Genomic DNA, 19269 nt, shown 5'->3' with positions numbered 1-19269 from the left:
TTAGGGCTCTTTCCTTTTCAGCAGTCCTTTTATTTTTTTCTTCCTGGGCATGAATGGCTTATTTTCCATAGTCCAATCAGCTATGTAGAGGTCTTCATTTCTTTTTGATTTGCTATGGCCAAGTTTCTCCCTGAACGAATGAGCTTTATGATAAGTCCTGTGCACGTAAAAGCCAGTAGTCCTAGTCAAGCACTTTTGTAATTTGAAAAGAATCAAAACAGCACAAAAATTTTCCAATTGTGAAAATGTTGGGATAGCAGATGAGGTGAAGAATTCCTACTGCTCTAAAAATGAGGGAAAAAAATCATACTTAGAAAGTTTTCTCACGGCCAGCAAGTTGGAACGACTAGTTTCCTCAAGTACTGTGGTGCTGAGGGGCTAGCATGCTACAAATGCTCTCAACTAGAGGTCAGAAAACCTGTATTAGAGTTCCAGGTCTTCCACACACTTGCTGTAAGATCTTAGGGCAAAATGTTTAACCTCTCAGGACTTTATTTTCCTCATCTCTAAAATAAAGAGGATAATAGCAGTGGTCAGGTGGCCATGTGGCTCGAATCTAATAAACGCGCAAGGTTTTTTTATACTGTAAAGAATTGGATCTAGGTATATTATTATTGAGACATCAAAGACCCCTTTGCAAATCAGAAAAGTCATTGTCCTTATTGGCATATGGCTCTATGCCATAAGTTTTCTTTTTCTATCAACTGATTCTACTCCCACTAAATGGTATAGCTAAACAGAAGAAGTACTATCTTGAGATAGTCATCAAAATGCATGAAAGGGTAATGAGATTTTCCCAACAATATATCTTAATGGGGAAAAGTTAAACATATCTATCAAGTAATTGTATAGCTCTCTGGGAAGTGTTCACGTGAAAATAAATGACTGTATACGAGGGCTTTCCATGGCTAGGACAGTGTCTTCTGAATGTGTTCTGCAGTTCTTACTGCCCTAGGAGCATTGTGCAGACATCAGAATCAAAACCAGACCCTGTCATTAATAACTGAGGTACAGGCCAGGCATGGTGGCTCACACCTGTAATCCCAGCACTTTTGGAGGCTGAGGGGGGCAGATCCGAAGTCAGGAGATCAAGACCATCTTGGCTAATATGGTGAGACCCCATCTCTATTAAAAATACAAAATAATTAGCTAGGTGTGGTGGTGCACGCCTGTAGTCCCAGCCACTTGGGAGGCTGAGGCAGGAGAATCGTTTGAACCCGGGAGGCGGAGGTTGCAGTGAGCCAAGATCGTACCACTGCACTCCAGCCTGGGTGACAGAGGGAGACTCCATCTCAAACAAACAAACAAACAAACAAAACTGAGGAACACAGACATGATCCAGGCCACGGTCCAAGCTGATGGCAGAGTTGGGACTAGAATTCATGTACAATTTTGTTCTAACATAATTCCATGTTGTTTTCTCAGTTTCCAGTCAGGAAAGCACTCTGCTGTTTGGAAAACCTAACTCAGTAACAATTACAACCCATCCTGGGTTTTCTAAATGGTGCTGCTCAATGAGTGAACAGATGTTGGAGAGTCCACTGAAGTGGCCCAGGCAGCTCAGAGCCTTGTAGAAGATAAAATTCACATATGTAACAAAAGGATAGAGCTTCCAGTTGCCCCAGAATAATCAATAGAATGCTATAGGAAAGAAAGGTGACATAGTATCTAGAATCTATTTTTATGCCCCATGTTGAACTTCATAAGAGGTAACTCTGGTAGTTCTCCTGAAAGGTGAAATAGTGGGATTGAATATCTTTTCTAAACCTAGGTCGGGCTTTTCCCAGAGAAAAGCAAGGCTGCTTGAATGAATATTGCTGTGGCCAGTTATTTTTTTAATGAGAAAAGAGATGGATCCTAAAAGAGGGTGATAGGCTGAGGGGGCTTAAGTTCATTCATTAAAGGTAGGATGACCAATACATTCTTACATTATTCCCCAAAACTTTATTAGAACTCGGAGGACTTTTCTCTCTCTTCAAAATAATGTTTACTTATGCTATCTGAAAACACTTCCTGCATTTCAGACTCAGCCTGTAATATGTTAACAGCCAACAGTTGAACAATATTCTGCATGTGCATTTTTGTGCTGTAAACCATTTACCCAAAGGAAAAAAAACCAAAACAACTCCCCACCTCCCCCAATGAAGACAGCAGAAGAGAACTAACTGATTTGTCTGTTGTCTTTCCTGTCAAGATCGCCCTCGCCTTTGCTTTGGTCAGCGGGAAGGACTTTATGTATGAGTCATACAAATGTTTTGCCAGGGCCCGGAGGTCAGCGGACTCTGGGTTCAGCTGGTCGATATCACTGGAGATCTCCGCCAACAGCTTCTCCTTCTCAGCCTGTGGCATCCGCCCAAACCTGATGGCTATAGAGGAAGAGGAATGACAGGATGAATCATTGGATCACTACTGCTCCAAACACACACCATGCTCTCCCAGCCCTTGTTCCCACACAGTAGAAACCCCTCCTCCTCCACCGCTCTTGAGTTCTGGTTTCCCTCTACCACTTTGATCATGTTTTTATTTCACAAAAGTAGCGCAGACCATCAGCAAAAATTAAACTGTTCACTTTAATTTTTAAAAGTTAATGCATAATCTTGCTGAGAAAGCAAAAGAATTCTCAAGAGTTTAGCAAAGAGAGGAAAGTATGTTGACTGGGACATAAAATAATTGAGAACCAACTCCTACTCATCCCTCAATACCCAATTCCAAGGTCACATTCTTTGTATCCCCAGCACTTGATCTAAGGTCAGGCGCTACAAGGATCAACACGTTTCGTAAATTAAAGTAAGGAGCTGTGCAGAATTCAAAGTTGTACAGACATAGGATTTGTTCTCAGGGAGTTTGTACGATCTGTTTGTCCCTGTTAAAAAGAAATACGGATGGTGCCTTATTACATTTTACTAGCCCAGAGAGCATGTTTACATGTAAGAGAGAAGCCACAGTTATCCTCCAGCTCTCCAGAGTTACCACTTAATAATGTTTGTCAGAAAGACAATATCCTTACCATCTGGCTGCCTGTGGGGTGAGGAAGTGTGAAAGATGATGATGAAAGAAAGAAAAGCAATGACGAACACGTAAGAGGGGTTAGTGGGGACTAGTTGGAGAAAAAATAATCTATAACTTTTCATCTCAGATATGTATTTTTCCTTCTTACCAATATGTTCAACAAAATATTATTTTGAATCATGTTTCTTTGGGGGTACACTTTGGGCTGTTTCCCGTAATAAGGGTACCTGGCCACCATGTCTGGTACCCAGCTCTGCTCTTATACTCACCATGTTGTATCACAGCTGTGTGTTTTTATGGTGGTTGGCTTCCCTAGGTTACATACTCTTTGAGCGCAGAGACTGTCATATTCGTTTATGTCCCTAGCAGTCAGTGGTGCTCAGTCAATGGTTGCTGAGGCCAGGTGCAGTGGCTCAAGCCTGTAATCCCAGCACTTTGGGAGGCTGCGGTGGGCAGATCACCTGAGGCTTCAGAAATTGAGACTAGCCTGGCCAACGTGGTGAAACCTGACTCTACTAAAAATACAAAAGTTAGCCTGGTGTGGTGGTATGCACCTGTAATCCCAACTACTTGGGAGGCTGAGACAGGAGAATAGCTTGAACCCAGGAGGTGGAGGTTGTAGTGAGCCAAGATTGCGCCACTGCACTCCAGCCTGGGTGACAGAGTAAAACTCTGCCTCAAAAAAAAAAAAAAAAAAAAGGTTGCTGAATCCCAGAACAGAGAGATGGTTCTAATTTTTATTAGCTCTGCTAATTTTTATATTTTTAGTAGAGATAGGGGTTCACCGTGTTGTCCAGGCTAGTTTCAAACTTCTGACCTCAAGTGATCTGCCCACCTCAGTCTCCCAAAGTGCTGGGATTACAGGCGTGAACCACCACGCCCAGCCAGACATGGTTCTCTTATATGTTATTATGCTAAGGGTAGCATTTCTACCATGAGACCTGACAGCACATGACAATGTTCCCATTTGAGTATTCAGTGAATATTACCTTGGATTTTCGCAAGAAGAAACTGACACATACCCTTGAGTCTCAAATTCATAAATTCATTTCAGTTGACCCTAAATAAACTTTATCACCAATACAACTATTGTTTTTTAGGGGCCTCCTTAAAGACCAGACTTGGGAGTCAGAGAGGAAGAAAATGTTACCTCTCAGTTGGATTCCTTTTAATTAAATTAGCCTATATTTAGATACTTTTAGAAAATAAATCCTTGGTACATGGCCCCTTCATATAGAAACCTTTAAATTGGCAGGTTTTGGTAAAAAATTTTGTTTCCCTACTCACTCTTCCCCATTTTCTTTCTATGTTGTTCCACCAAGGCTGATGGTTGTTCATATTCTTCTCTACTGGTGACCCCAACCCCTGACGCTAGGCTCATCTGGGTCCCTCAGGATATGACCTCATTTCACAGCACTGATCACAGGAATTAATCTATAATGTTTTCTTTCCTCCCTTGCCATATAATCTCCACAAAGGCAGGAATCTTGTTCATTATTGTGTCCTTAGCACTTAGTACAATTTCTGGCACATATTAAGTTCTTGTCTACTATATTTTGAAATAAAATGAAAACTCCAAATAGCATATTCCTTCAAAATCCTCTGTGAACCTCCTGACCACTTTGCTCAGTTAGAATTTCTTATACAGTTGGCCCTCCATATCCGCAGGTTCCACATCTGCAGACTCAACCAACTGTGGATTGAAAATATTTGGAAAAAAGAACCAATAAAAATAATATGGGCTGGGCACGGTGGCTCAAACCTGTTAGCCCAGCACTTTGGGAGGCCAAAATGAAAGGACTGCTTGAGGCCAGGAATTTGAGACCAGCCTGGGCAACAGAGAGAGACTCCGTCTCCACAAAAATAAAAATAATTAGCTGAGCTTGGTGGTGTGCACCTGTAATCTCAGCTGCTTAGGAGGCTGACGTGGGAGGATCCCTTGAGCTCAGGAGTTTGAGGCTTCAGTGAGTCGTGATAGAGCCACTACACTCCAGCCTGGGTGACACAGTAAGACTCTATCTCTAAAATAAATAAATAAAACAATGATAAAAATAAAGACAAATTTAAAAAATAAAGTATGACAACTTTTTTTTTTTTGAGACAGGGTCTCATTCTGTTGCCCAGGCTGGCGTGCAGTGGCACAATCATTGCTTACTGCAGCCTCAACCTCCTGGACTCAATCAATCCTCCCATCTCAGCCTCCTGAGTAGCTAGGACTATAGGTGTGCCACCATGCCTGGCTAATTTTTAATTTTTTGTAGAGACAGGGTTTCACCATGTTGCCCAGCTAGTCTCGAATTCCTGGATTCAAGGGATCTTCCTGCCTCCACCTCCCAATGAGCCACGGCACCTAGCCATAAGAACTATTTATAAGCGCTCACACTGTATTAGATATTGTAAGTCACCTAGAGATGATCTAAAGTATACAGGACGATGTGTGTAGGTTATATGCAGACACTATACCATTTTGTATCAGAGACTTGCGCATCTAGAAATTTTGGTATCTGAGTGGGTCCTGGAGCCAATCCCAGGGAATAAGGAGGGATGGCTGTCCTATGTTCATTTCCTATTCACCAGTAGTTCCCAACTGAGGAGTGGGGAGGATAGGCGAGGCAGAGCATATCAGAGTCACTTGATAACTTCTGACATTATATGTCTTCCATGGGACATTTTGACGGGCCATCCCTCCACTCAATTAGGAGTACATAAAAAACCTGGGGTTTGGGACAGTTTATAAGAAGCTTCCTTTTTATAAAATTTAAAGCTCTAAAATTAAAATTAAAAATTATTTAGCTGGGCTCCTGTTGTATGCATACATTAGCTCATATATTAAACTGTTACTATACTACGATGTTGGTTTATATCCATTCTTCTATGCAAATACAAATTATATGAGTAACAGGTTTTCTCATCTTTGCTCCTAGGTGTAACAAAATATACATAGTAGGTTAACAATAAAGGTTTGATGGATTAAACTCCAACATATCAGGTTTAAGAACAGACAGAAAATGAAACACTATGTACATTAGGAAGTTTTGGAAAATGATCATGAACAAAGCACTAAGTAAGAATTAAGCCGTATTAAAAGAAGAAGGAAGTTTGGTGTAAAACTCAGAGAAAATCAGTTATCCTATAACAAAATAGAGGTGACTAGAATCACCAACTATCTGCTGCTCCTGAACTTTTGTTATTTCACAGACCACACGATACTGTCTCTTACCTCAACGAACAATTATTGAATGACTATTGTGTGCCAGGCATGGTTCTAAGCTCTGATCAGTTTTTACAGGTAAGAGGCTATAAACATACGCAAAAGTTTACACTCTTAGAAAATCAATTGTTTCCTAATGGATAATCAAAAAAGTTAAAAATGAACAAACGCCAAAGATAGCCACTTACTAAACTTGCTAGTCCGGCTTTTCTATAACCTAACAAATATAACCAAAAAACACCCCTAACAACCATTTTAGAATTAGGATATATTAAAGCAAAATCCCTCTGCTATAATCTCACTAAAATGTATTTTTATAAGTTGACGTTTCCCCCAAAGGCTAATTCTAATGAATAAATTATCTGTATTTGTTAAATGCCCATGCTACAAATTAGGTTCCATTTAACTACCAGTGCAACCAATTATATAGGTGACTTTAGCATTTTTACCCACCAGAGGTTCATAAAAGGAATGAAAAATAGATCGTATTTGATGAGACTAAATGCGCAGAAAACATACAAAAATCTTAAGTTGTACAGAAAATAAGGATTTTTACGCGCATTTTTTTTTTTTTGTCTCTTCAGCTGAGGCACACATAGTTTTTAAGGGGGGAAAGCCAGTTGTATTATTTCGTTGCTTTTGAGTCCCACATAATTGTACCTATCTACCTAATGTGGGATGATGAGAGGAGGCACACAAAGAGTTTAGCACAGTGCCAGGAACATGGCAATGCTTTATAAACACAGATTTACTGCTGTGGTCTTGGTAACTATGGCTGCTGTGGGTTCTAGACCAAGTTAGTAGTCATGGCATGCTGACCTCTCCCACAAAGAAAGAGCAGAATCTGAAAACCTAATCTATGTGTCTGCCTGCCTGTCTATCTCTATCTCTATCTTTCTGACTCTAAATTGTTTGGGAGATAGTGTTTTTTAGTTAAGCAATTCTTGAGCCTCAGGTTCCACCCTTTACATGGAGAATCTGACAATCAAGAGAAGGAAAGTGATGGAGGTTGGGAGGTGCTTCCTGTAAGACTGAAGTGAGAGTTTTAGAAATAGAAGATGAACATTCTGGATTGGGGGTCAGACATATAAAGGCTGTGCTTATATACAAGTGTATTTTTCCAAATCTTCTACCACTGCTGATTAGTCTTAACAGGAAAATGCTTCATGTCTTACTGTGAGTCACTGAGTGAGAACTTTTGGCCTCTCTGGAAAGCAGGGGAATGAATGCTGCACTGAATGCAGTCAGGAAGTTTAATTTCTAGTTTCAGCTCAGTGACAAACCAGCTATGTGGCTTTCAGAACATTACTGAACTTCTCTGGTCTTCAACTGATTTATCTACTGAATGAGGAACTTAGAAAAGAAAATTCTAAAGATTCCTTCCTCTAGCTCTAAATTTAGCTCTAAAGTTCTACACATGTCTACATCGTACTCAAGAACATACTCTGCTCTCTTTTTAAAAGCTGTATTTGTCTAGTTTTTGAAGCTTGAAAAAATATATTCTGTCTGTTCTATAGATCTGGCACCTGTCACATAGAGCAACTTCCAGAACACTGGCACACGGTTTCCTATTTGGAATAATCACCTACAGAGAAATCTGGTCTCTTGGTAAAAATAAATAAATAAATACACACACACACACACACACACACACACACACACCTCTCAATATCAGAACTGGTAGGCTCCCTTCAGGAAGAGTAGATTTGATAGAGACTCATTAACTTCTGGGAAAGTTTATTAGCATTCCTTTATATAACACTTCTATTAAGCTGAATGTAGCTACTACTGGCATGTCATAGATTCTGTATTGTGTATTTAGTACTGATATTACCCAACACACATGGAATAGTTGTCCTGCTTTTTGGATCTGGGTACAACGCTAAGAAACAATTAATCTACATGTTTTTTAAAACATCTACCTAATTCTAGGAGCATTAAAGACAAATGCTACTTAGTTGCAAAGATTAAAGCAGGTTTTCAAAATAATAATCAATGGAAAATAGAAGAATGAAGTAAGACAAGTCTTATTAAAAATATTTTGTCTTTCCACATCTAAGGGATGACTTTGCAATCATATCAGGCTTTTGACAATTAGTAAGGCTATGTCTTATGGCCAATTTTTCCACTTTGTATATGTTTGCTGCATGTAAACAAGACATATATAACACGTGCTTTTCACATGGCTGTTGGCCAATAAGTTGTTTTTCCACCTCTCTTTTTTAAAAAAAATTTTTTAGAGACAGGGTTTTTCTCCATCACCCATGAGGGAGTATAGAGGCATGACCATAGCTTACTGCAACCTTCTGGGCTCAAGCAATAATTCTGCCTCAGCCTCCTAAGTATCTGGATCCACAGGCACACATGACCAGGCCCAGCTAATTTTTTTTTTTTTTTTGGTAGAGATGGGGTCTCACCAAAACTCCTGGCGCAAGTGATCCTCTTGCCTCAGTCTCCCAAAGTGCTGGAATTGCAGGCATGAGCCACTACACCTGGCTCACCTCTGTTTTCTTCCTTCTTTCCCTTCCTTCCTTTTCCCTCCCTCTTCCTTCCTTCCTCCCTCTGTTCATCCCTTCCTTCCTTCCTCCCTTCCTTCCACCCTTTCTTTCCTTTTTTAAAAGAGACAGGGTCTCATTCTGTTTCCCAGACTGGAGCACAGTGGTGTGATCTTGGCTTACTGCAGCCTTGTACACCTGGCTCAAGGGAGGCTCCCACTTCAGCCTCCTGAGTAGCTGGGACCACAGGTGTGCACCACCATGCTCCGCTCACTTCTCTTTCTTGAGGGAAAAAAAACACCGAAAAACAAAAAACTTGTGCCTGCTGAGGTTCTGCAGGATTTGACAACCTAATATCTATCATTTTCTAGTTCCTCTAAAGTAAAACAAGGAGCAATCTCAGCATTAATATTAAATTATTTTTATGCAGAGGTACCATTTTTCACACCATTTGTAGAGGAAATTTAAACATTTTCCTAGGTTTACTTTCAAAAGTGGAGATGAGCAAAACACCACCAGCTTGCCTTCTAACTCAATCTCCAATTCCCTGAAGTCTTACCTGACATCCTTTAATTCATTCACTGAGCACTTGTTTGATGAAAGACTGTGCTACACAGATGGGGCTGGGGGAAAGGATGGAAAGGACATGTCTGATAGGAGAGACCAGATACATTACACGATGAGTCTCTTTCTAGGGTACCTCTCTGTACTGGCTCTGACCTTTCTGCCCAGGAAGGTGTTTAAGGTTCTGACTCTACTATTACTTCCTCTTTAAGCTATCTTTCCTCCACCACTGAACTTACTGAAAGAGTTGTTTATACTCTGTGTTTGTCATTTACTTCAAGATCTACTGCAATCCAGCTTTGGACTCACTGGGATTTACCGAAACTTTGTAAAAATCCTGAATTCTTTTCTCGTGGCCAGAACTAAGGGCCTCTCCTAAGTTCTCAATAGACTTGAGCTCTCCAGCATTCTCCCAGCCTTTAACACTGGTGACCACCTAACCCTCTTATTTTTAAAATTTTTTTGTCCTGGTTCTTGCTGTTCTGGGTCCTCTAACTTTCTGCCAGCTGCTCTTCAGATCTCTCTGATGGTGCCTCTCCCCTCAGCTTGTATTCTGTGGTTCCTAGTTTGACCTTGCTAACCTACAACAGGTGCTGATGATTCCTGCTCTCTACTGAAATTTGGAGGCTTATTTTTCATGTCCTCCTATATTCCTTTATATGTGGATGCTGGATACTTTATAGGCACCTCTAACACAATATAAAATTGAATTTAAAATTTTCTCCTCTAAACTGGCTCTTCTTCCTGTATTCCTTTCTTGGTTAATTCATTCTATCACCCAAACTACAACCCTCAATAATCTTTGACCACCTCTCTCCCTTCAGGCGCTTTTATTCAGTGGTCACTGCTCTGGTATTTATCTCAATTTCCTTTCTTCTTACCCTTCTCAATTTCTTATTTTCTAATATTGCATTGATGTTCTGATGGATTTCCCAATTCTAGTATATTCTCTATCATATTTACTGCTATCAGTATATGTTTTTTGTAATATATATTTTATCACTCTCTTGCTTTTTAAGGCAGAATGTGGTATCACAGGAAGGTGTGAAACACACAAAAGAGGAAGAGCAGGGAATCAGAAAAGTCTCGTGGGAAGGAAAGCATTTGAATGCAGCCTTGAATGTCAGGTAGACTTTCCACAGGGAACAGACAGACACATCAGCAGAGGCCTAGAAGCATCCAACCATAAGCCATTTTCCAGCAAAGTGTGGAGTTTGTGAAATGTAAGTGGAAAGTGGGCAGGGGTGGGGAAAGGAGGTGGGGGCCAACATGGACGGTTCTGGAGTCCATGCAGGGTAGAGGGACAGGGCGGCAGGAGCAGCCACGTACTGCCACATGCATTAGGACTTTGTTACCTTTTCTTAAAGGTAACATTTGGGTAATTTTTCTTTAAACAACAAAGAAGACTAAAGGAAAAAAGGAATAAAGTTGAGTCTATCTGCCATTCAGACTTTTTCCCTTTTTCTCAATACACACTAGAGCTGCTGTTTGCAAGACATTGAGAGAACTACCTTAAAAATGTTGAGTGTCGCAAAAATTTGTGAAATCATTTTTTTGGATTTTTGAAGCCACTGAGAATTTATTTTTAAAGTTGTCGGGTTTTCCAAAAAAATTTAAAACTCCCTTTCATTTATATCATAAGATATCCTAGTCAGCAAAGCTAAGATTTCACTAGTTTTTAAATTTATGAAAAACATTTTTAACCAAATCTCAATGTTACAGAGAAAACCTAACTGAATGGCTCATAAATAACATGTCTATTCTTCTCTAGGTTATTTTCTTAAATAGCTTAGGTACAGTGCCACATGCCTATAGTTTCAGCAACTCCAGATGCTGAGGTAAGCCCAGCCTAAGCAACATAGTGAGACTCCATCTCTAAAAAAAAAATAGTAATAATAAATACATAAAATTTTAAAAATAAAAAATGCACTTAGCATAAACTTACTATTTTATTATTTAGTTCATACATTAAAAGTAGCTCTGAATATGAATTATTCACTAGTCAAAATTCTTTTTTTTTTTTCTTTTTTCTGAGACAGGGTCTCGCTCTGTGACCCAGCTGGAGTGCAGTGGTATCATCATGGCTCACTGCAACCTCTGCACCCTGGGCTAAAGCGATTTACCCACTCCAGCCTCTCGAGTAGCTGGTCTCACAGGCGTCTGCCAGCACGCCCAACTAATTTTTTGTATTTTTAGTACAGATGGAGTCTCGCCATGTTGCCCAGGCTGGTCTGGAACTCCTAAGCTCAAGTGGTCCTCTGACTTCAGCTTCCCAAAGTGCTGGGATTATACGCATGAGCCACCATGCCTGGCCCACTAGTCAAAATTCTTAATGACTAAATAATTTTATTAAAAATAAAGAGGACAAGGCCGGCATGGTGGCTCAGACCTGTAATCCTAGCACTTTGGGAGTCCAAGGTGGATGGATCACCTGAGGTCAGAAGTTCAAGACCAGACTGGCCAACATGATAAAACCCTGTCTCTACTAAAAATACAAAAATTAGCTGGGCATGGTGGCAGGCTGTAGTCCCAGCTACTCAGGAGGCTGAGAGGCAGGAGAATCTTTTGAACCTGGGAGGCAGAGGTTGCAGTGAGCCAAGATTGTGCCATTGCACTCCAACCTGGGCAACAGAGTGAGACTCAGTCTCAAATAATAATAATAATAAAATAAAAATAAAGAAGACATATTTTTAAAATGTGATTACTATCAAGGACTTGACAGCAAGACTTTAAAACAAAAATGACACCAGGCGCAGTGGCTCATGCCTGTAATCTCAGCACTTAAGGAGCCCAAGGAGGGTGGATCACGAGGTCAGGAGATCGAGACCATCCAACATGGTGAAACCCCGTCTCTACTAAAAATACAAAAAATTAGCTGGGCATGATGGCGTGTGCCTGTAATCCCAGCTACTTGGGAGTCTGAGGCAGGAGAATTGCTCAAACCAGGGAGTCAGAGGTTACAGTGAGCCGAGATTGCACTACACTCTAGCCTGGCAACAGAGAGAGACTTCGTCTCAAAAAAAAAAAAAAAAAAAGACTACTTTGAAAAACTATAAAAATGCATGCAAGAACCCATCTGACTCAAGAAGCAACATTATTCATGAGTCTTTTTATCAAGATTTTGCAGACACCAGCTTCACTAACAAACAGTAGTTGATACAATATCACTTAGTAAGGTACATGAACCTCTGAGTGACCTAGGAAGCAGGTCTGTATTTCTGCTTCATTTTCATTTTGAGCTTTCCTTTAAGGGCAGTGTCTAGACACAGTACTGAATTGATTGTGCTTGAGATGACTCAGGAAGGCTTCTGAGCAACTGGTGGAATTAACCCATGGTCTAGAAATGATGGATTGTTAAATGACCAAAATAATTAAGAAGGTATGTTTATTTTCATTACTTGCAGGAAAAGAACCATATTTCCAAAGCATATCAATCAACCTGGGTACTTTTTCTATCCAATGCTGAAAGTGAATATTTGAGAAACTATGTTTCTAACTGGAAGAATTCTGAAATGATGTTCTTCTACAACATGTAGGTGATGTGTCGCAATGAAAATGAAAGTTCCTTCTGAAGAACTGTAACCCTACAAAGCCTAATATGCCATTTATACTTTCTCTAGCCCAGAGGCTCTGGATTTCTTCTCTGGGCTACATTACCACATAACCATCAAACCAACTGCCCGAAACTGCTGAGCAACTGATCCGAACACATAGACCTGATTCGGGTATATAAATTATATTTTTATTTTTATGGCACCAAAACATATAGGTGAAAACTTTTAAATTCAGGCAATTGACATGCCAAATGCCTACATATTTGAGAAGGCTGGAACACCATAAGACAGAGAATAGCTGACTAAAAGTGAAAAATCCAGTGAGTTAGGCCGTTGCATTACACGAAATCATAGAGTTTTCAAAAGTGCAAGGACATAGTGATCACTGATTTCAGTGACTATCCAACAATATTATCAAGAGCCCATAGGGTTCCCTACGGGTTCCTTCAGAAGCCTCCTTCAAAGCTGTGAGTGCATGGCCAAAGGGGAAGCTATATTCATCAACCAGACTAATCAGAGATCAGAGAACAGAAATAAAGTTAACAGAGAATGGAGTACATTTCCTTTGGGGGACATTCATGTTTTCTTGCGCATACTGAAAACAGCTGGGTGCTCATTTTTGTATAATACTCGGAGCCTCTTTTGATAACTTAAAAAGGCATTCTATATGAATGAAAACCCTGTTGGCTTCAGATTGGTCAAAGCAATGGATTTTAAATAGTGACTCAACTTCCTAGAAAACTTTGTATTTAGAAATGTTTTCTTCATCCAGCGAACAGGCAAAACTAATCAAAACCTTGTTGTTAGTCAGATGTTTTCTTTTCTTTGCAGCAAACAAACTCCCAAAAAACCTCTAAGGTTTTCTTAGTCATGTTTGCAATTTTTAAAGTGTTGAACTACCTAAATCTCTGATGTCATGACACTTAATTCCCGCATTTTCTTGCTTTCACTAGAACTAACTGAACACTCCTTAACAAGATTGACCCTCTCTAGAAATAAAACAAATAGTCGTATGAAGTCACAAGATGACCTACCAAGTTTATGATAGCTTTCTTTGATTTTTATGGGAGGAGAAAATTATACCACCCATACTGCAAAGGTTAGGCTTTAAATAATATTTGCCTATAAGCAATACACAATTGGATATTGATTTTATGTAAACATATACAATGCTTGTAAGCAACAGAAAATATATTTTACATCAATGTATGCACTGCCAATAAGTAACAGGAATTATATTTTACATGAATGTGTGAAATGATACATTTTTAATAGGCAAAAACCAGTGTTAAAAGCGGAACTGGCATGCTTTCCTAGGCTGTCTCAGTGATAATGACCTCAAAGTCAATGATTTCTTCATAAAGATGAAATAAGTTTATTGCAACTTGATTGCATCACCTAAAATATAACTCTTGACTTGGAAACTTGCACTTATGTTTTATGAGGTCTGAAATAAAAGGAAACTGATGGAACTGAACCAGCAAATTATTTTGCAATCCATGACTGCAGTTGTATATAGCAGATGTAGTCAATTGTTGAGGAAAGTTGGACCAAATTTCCATCTTGTTCAGTACTGTTGATAGCTCTATTCAAAATACATTCTTGCCGTTAAGAGGAACTGACCCATAGTAATGAACTATTTTTAAAGGGTAGGTTACTAATCAGTGAGTGATTCTCAAATATCTTGATGGTTTCCACTGTGAAAACCAAACATCTACATGATAGAACAAAAATGTAATTTTCTCAGATGCTTTAGAGTCCATATAGATGAAGACTGACTTCAGAGATTATCTTATTACTAGATCAGTTTTGAGAGAGATGAAAGCAAAAAAAAGAAAAAATAGGATAGCTGATGAAATGAAACTTCAACTTTAATTTGATCATGTTGGCATTTTTTATTTCTTGAGTGCATTGAAATAACTGATTAATACTTGACAAATATAATACTATCAAGTTACACCTAAAATTTATTTTGTCAGCCAGGCAACCAATCAGAACCAAATGGTGATCAAGAGTTATTTTTTCAACCATGTTGTCTTCTAGGACTTTACTGAGTTAATTCCACAGATCATGAAAACATAGGACTTTTCTCAGGTCTTTTATATGATTTCCCTTAAGTTGACACCCAAAGTCATAAGCTTAACTTTCGATACAGGTTTCAAAAGGAGAAAGTTTTATTCTCTTATGTTTCTATGGCATTGAAGATTTAATGCCACAGAAACATAAGAACTTTAAAAATAATCTGTTTTACCCTTTCCACAACTCATGGATGTTTCTTGAAGTGAAGGAAAGGAACGTTCCTCTTTGCATAATAAAGAGCAAAAAAAAAAATGAATGAGTCTAAATTCTCACATGCCACTTAAAGTTCCAGATGCAGACACCTTCAGGATTTTCTTAATTTAAAGTAGAAGACACTACTGATACACATAAGTAAAATGTAATTCTGTTTTCAATGCACTGAAGCAATATAAAAATTAATCACAATGATCATTATGTTTATTCTAAAACACTAAAGTTTTTCCCATCATCCCCAGATTTTCAGATCTCTTCTCTCCTCATGGCTGATGTCCAACCACAGAGAGAAGGGTTCTATAGTAAAAGCCTTATAAACACTGACCTAAATGAGGAATGTTTTATCAGCATGCAGTATTCTAAATTCTGGCATCTGGTTGAAAAACTGTACACACTTTTGGCAACGGTCTTAGTGTCCACTGATCTGGCAGCTATAATGACAATAATAAAGTATATAGTGATGACTGTTTACTTACCATTATGAGACATCCCTACTGCAAGGCATTTCTGAAACCGACAGTACTGACATTTATTTCTACTTTTTTTGTGGATCCGACAGTTAAGATCACACCTGTCATAGATAAGCTTCAATCTGATTGTCCTCCGGAAGAAACCCTGCAAAGGGATATTTAAAAAAAAGAAGCAAATTTTAAGTCTTTGTCAAACATGGAAGCAGAAACCTATGGCTAAAGGAATACTGGCCTAGGAATCAGAAAAGGCAGGTTCTTGACACATTCTGTTACTGGTGACTTTAGACAAGTCACTTAACCTCTCTGGAACTAAATTTTCTTTACTACAAAATAAAGAACCAGAGACTCTCCAGGTCCTTTATTTTATTTTATTTTTTAGCTCTTAAACACTGACCACATCCAGCTGATGGCTTTCATTCGATCTTGGTTCTACATTTGGTTTTCAGCATGCTCTAAAAAGTGCTCTGGATTTAATGTAATGCAAATAAAACACCATGTAATCAGTTCAGTCTCTCTGCAAATCATTCAAACAGCATGCCCCAGCCTTTGTAACTGTGCTAAGCAGTCTGGCAAAGTTATAATCATTTCATTCTAAAACATGATCAGGGCCAATAAAAATCCACATGTGGATAATATTTTTTGGAATTCTCTATGTTGCATAATTTCCTGCAGAATTTGTTTCACTATTTATGTTGTTTAAAGTGTGCCCCATCATTGTTGTGGCTTACAGACAGAAAGAGACTATGGGAAATGACATGACAAGTAATCAGATAAATCCTCACAAAATCGACTGCTATCTCAAAGTGGCAAATATGTCAATTTGAAGCCAACTGAATATTCTGCTATATTTATATCTTTAGGAAAGTGCTGGAAAAAAACCAAATTGGACACATTTTCTGACCTCATTTTTTTGGTTCTTCATATTCCTATTCATTTCTGTTGTGTTCATCTTCATAAAACTTAATTGCTAATTATTTCAAACTTATCTGGCCCTGTTTGGTGCAAAAAGCACTGCATGAGTATTGCTTTGGTCACTGACATGCATTTGACTTTCACCAAATTCCATTTTGAACTCTGGATGAGTATGTTCTACCAATTACTTGACAGCTTCACTTAAATAATTAATTGCCATCTCTAAGCTAGCCTGTCCAAATTGAAGTCCTAACTCTCCTCTACAAACTCACTTCATTTGCGGCTTTCTCCATCTCAACAGATGCAACTCCATCCTCCCAGTTTCTCAAGCCAAAATCCTAGAAATCACTCTTGACCTCCTTCTTTCCTCAAGTGGAAAGCTTTCTCTAAATACACACCTGCCTATTTTCCTTCATCGCCTTCAAGTTTTGCATCTCACCTTCTCAATGGAGCTAGGCCAACCTATTTAATACTGTGGCCTTTCCCACACCTCTCTTCTGGAACTCTTGATCCTCTTTACTCTGTTCTCGTTTTTCTTCTTTCCAATAGCACTTACAACTTTCTAACATACCACAGGGTTTACTTATTATTGTTTAAGTGTTTATTTTCTGCCTCTCCCTTACTGCTCAATTAAAATTATGAGCTCCTCAGGGGCAGGAATAGTCTCTTATACCCTTGGATGGAATCCAAATGCCTATGACAGTGCTTCGTTAAAATTTGTGAAATTAATACAGATGTCACATAACTTCCTTTCCGGGCCTCACCTTTTTCAACTGTAAAATGAGAAAGCACTTCCATCTCTGGTAGTTTGTGACTCCAAACTGTGACTGAGATGTTACAAAGGCAACAGGCTTGACAAAGTAATCATTATTCACAATTTTGTGTTTATTGTTTCCTTGATCTTTAAGAAATACAATCTGGGTGCAGTGGCTCACACCTTTGATCCCAACATTTTGACAGACTAAGGCAGATGGATTGCTTGAGTCCAGGAGTTCTAGACTAGCCTGGGCAAACAAGGTGAAACCCTGTCGCTATAAAAAAAAAATACAAAAAACTAGCCAGGTGTGGTGGCAGGCACCTGTAGTCCCAGCTACTACTCTGGAGGCTGAGATGGAAGGATCACCCGAGCCCAGAAGGTCAAAGCTGCAGTAAGCCAAGCCATGATCGTGCCACTGCACTCCAGTCTGGGCAACAGAGGGAGACTCTGTCTCAAAAAAAAAAGGTAAGAAAATACCTTTTTATCACCTGCTATGTAAAACAAAATAATATACTGTTTAATTTTGCTTGTTTTGAGGCTTTAAGTGATATTATACTATATGTAGTTTTGGGGACACTATTAAAATTTGGTATTACGTTTCTAAAATTTACGTTCTTTTTGGTGAAAGACTATGAATTTATTCATTTTCATAATTATATAATATTCCATTGTATGACTATATTATAATTTATTAACCTATTTGTATGCAGACAGACCTTCGAAATGTCATCAATTTTTTGCTACTATAAGAAGTGTTTCTCTAAATATTCCTGTAAATATTTTAAGATGTATATGTATGAGCTACCTAGGAGTGGCATTTCTGGATTGTATAATCTGTAAATATTAAATTTTAAAAGATAATGCCAAATTGTTTTCCAAAGTGGCTATCAATTTACACTCCCACAAGTGCTTTATGAAAGTTCTAGTTTCTTCCACATCTGGTGTTGTCAGACTACTTAATTTTTGACAGTCTAAAATGTATAAAATTGAATGTAAATCTCCATTTGTATGTCCCTGGCTTTTCACTCTTGAGTTTCTGTCTTTTCCATAAAATTGAATTTTAGACATTTAAAAAAATATGGATAGATAATCATCTGTTGTCTGTTACAGATGTTTAAATATCTTCTCCTCTGTTTGGCTTACCATCCTTGAAATGTACTTTTTTCAGTGTTTTTGTTTTTTCAACCCATAGACATTTTCATTTCACTCTCATTCATTTTTGTTTTGAGACAAAGTGTCACTCTGTTGCTCAGGCTGGAGTGCAGTGGTGCTATTAGAGGCTCACTACAACCTCCGCCTCCCGGGTTCAAGTGATTCTTGGGCCTCAGCCTTCCGGGTAGCTGGGATTACAAGCATGCACAACCACATCTGGCTAATTTTTTTTTTTTGTATTTTTAGTAGAGATGGGGTTTCACCATGTTGGCCAGGCTAGTCTTGAACTCCTGGCCTCAAGTGATCCAGCCACCTTGGCCTTCCAAAGGACTGGGATCACAGACATGTGCCACTATGCACGGCTCACTCTCTTTCTTGAGAGATTACTGAGTACTCAGTTATTTTCTCTAAATACTTTGAATTCTAGTATCCTTCTGCTGTTACTTTCCTGTTGAGAAGGCTCTTCTCAATTTACTTCTAAGGTGATCTACCATTCTTCTTTGGTTGCTTTTATACTCTCTATTTGTCTTTAGTATTTAGCAGATTTACTGTAGTGTGTCTGGGCATGAATTTCTTTTCATTTATCTTCTTGGATGTGTTGTTTCTGCCTCACAGCTTTGGCTTCATCAGTTCATCAGTACTGGACTCCAGTTAGATAGTAGTAGACTTTCTTATTCTAGCCTTCACATTTCTGAACGTCTCTTTTTATGTTTTCCATCTTCTTCTCACTACTTATTCACTAATATTGTCAACAAATCAGAACAGAAGCAAAATAACATGAAAATATATGATTACACTGGCAAAAGCAAAAACAAACAGTTCTCACCAAAGTTCATTAGTAAGAACAGTTCCT

General features: G+C 38.8%; 1 protein-coding gene across 6 annotated transcripts in view; it reads right to left on the bottom strand.

Moving 5' to 3' along the window:
• PPARG (peroxisome proliferator activated receptor gamma) overlaps positions 1-19269 on the bottom strand; it is a 143530-nt gene that overhangs the window by 25517 nt on the left and 98744 nt on the right. For all 6 annotated transcript variants that reach the window (XM_078351668.1, XM_002758641.4, XM_008982164.3 and 3 more), the window contains 2 exons: positions 15602-15740; positions 2167-2366 (listed from right to left, as the gene is read on the bottom strand). In XM_078351668.1, coding sequence (XP_078207794.1) covers positions 2167-2366; positions 15602-15740 — 339 coding nt within the window. The remainder of the gene's footprint in view (positions 1-2166; positions 2367-15601; positions 15741-19269) is intronic.

The sequence above is a fragment of the Callithrix jacchus genome, chromosome 15 (assembly GCF_049354715.1).
Source record: "Callithrix jacchus isolate 240 chromosome 15, calJac240_pri, whole genome shotgun sequence".
Taxonomy (NCBI): domain Eukaryota; kingdom Metazoa; phylum Chordata; class Mammalia; order Primates; family Cebidae; genus Callithrix; species Callithrix jacchus.
This window is presented reverse-complemented; position numbering and strand designations above follow the sequence as displayed.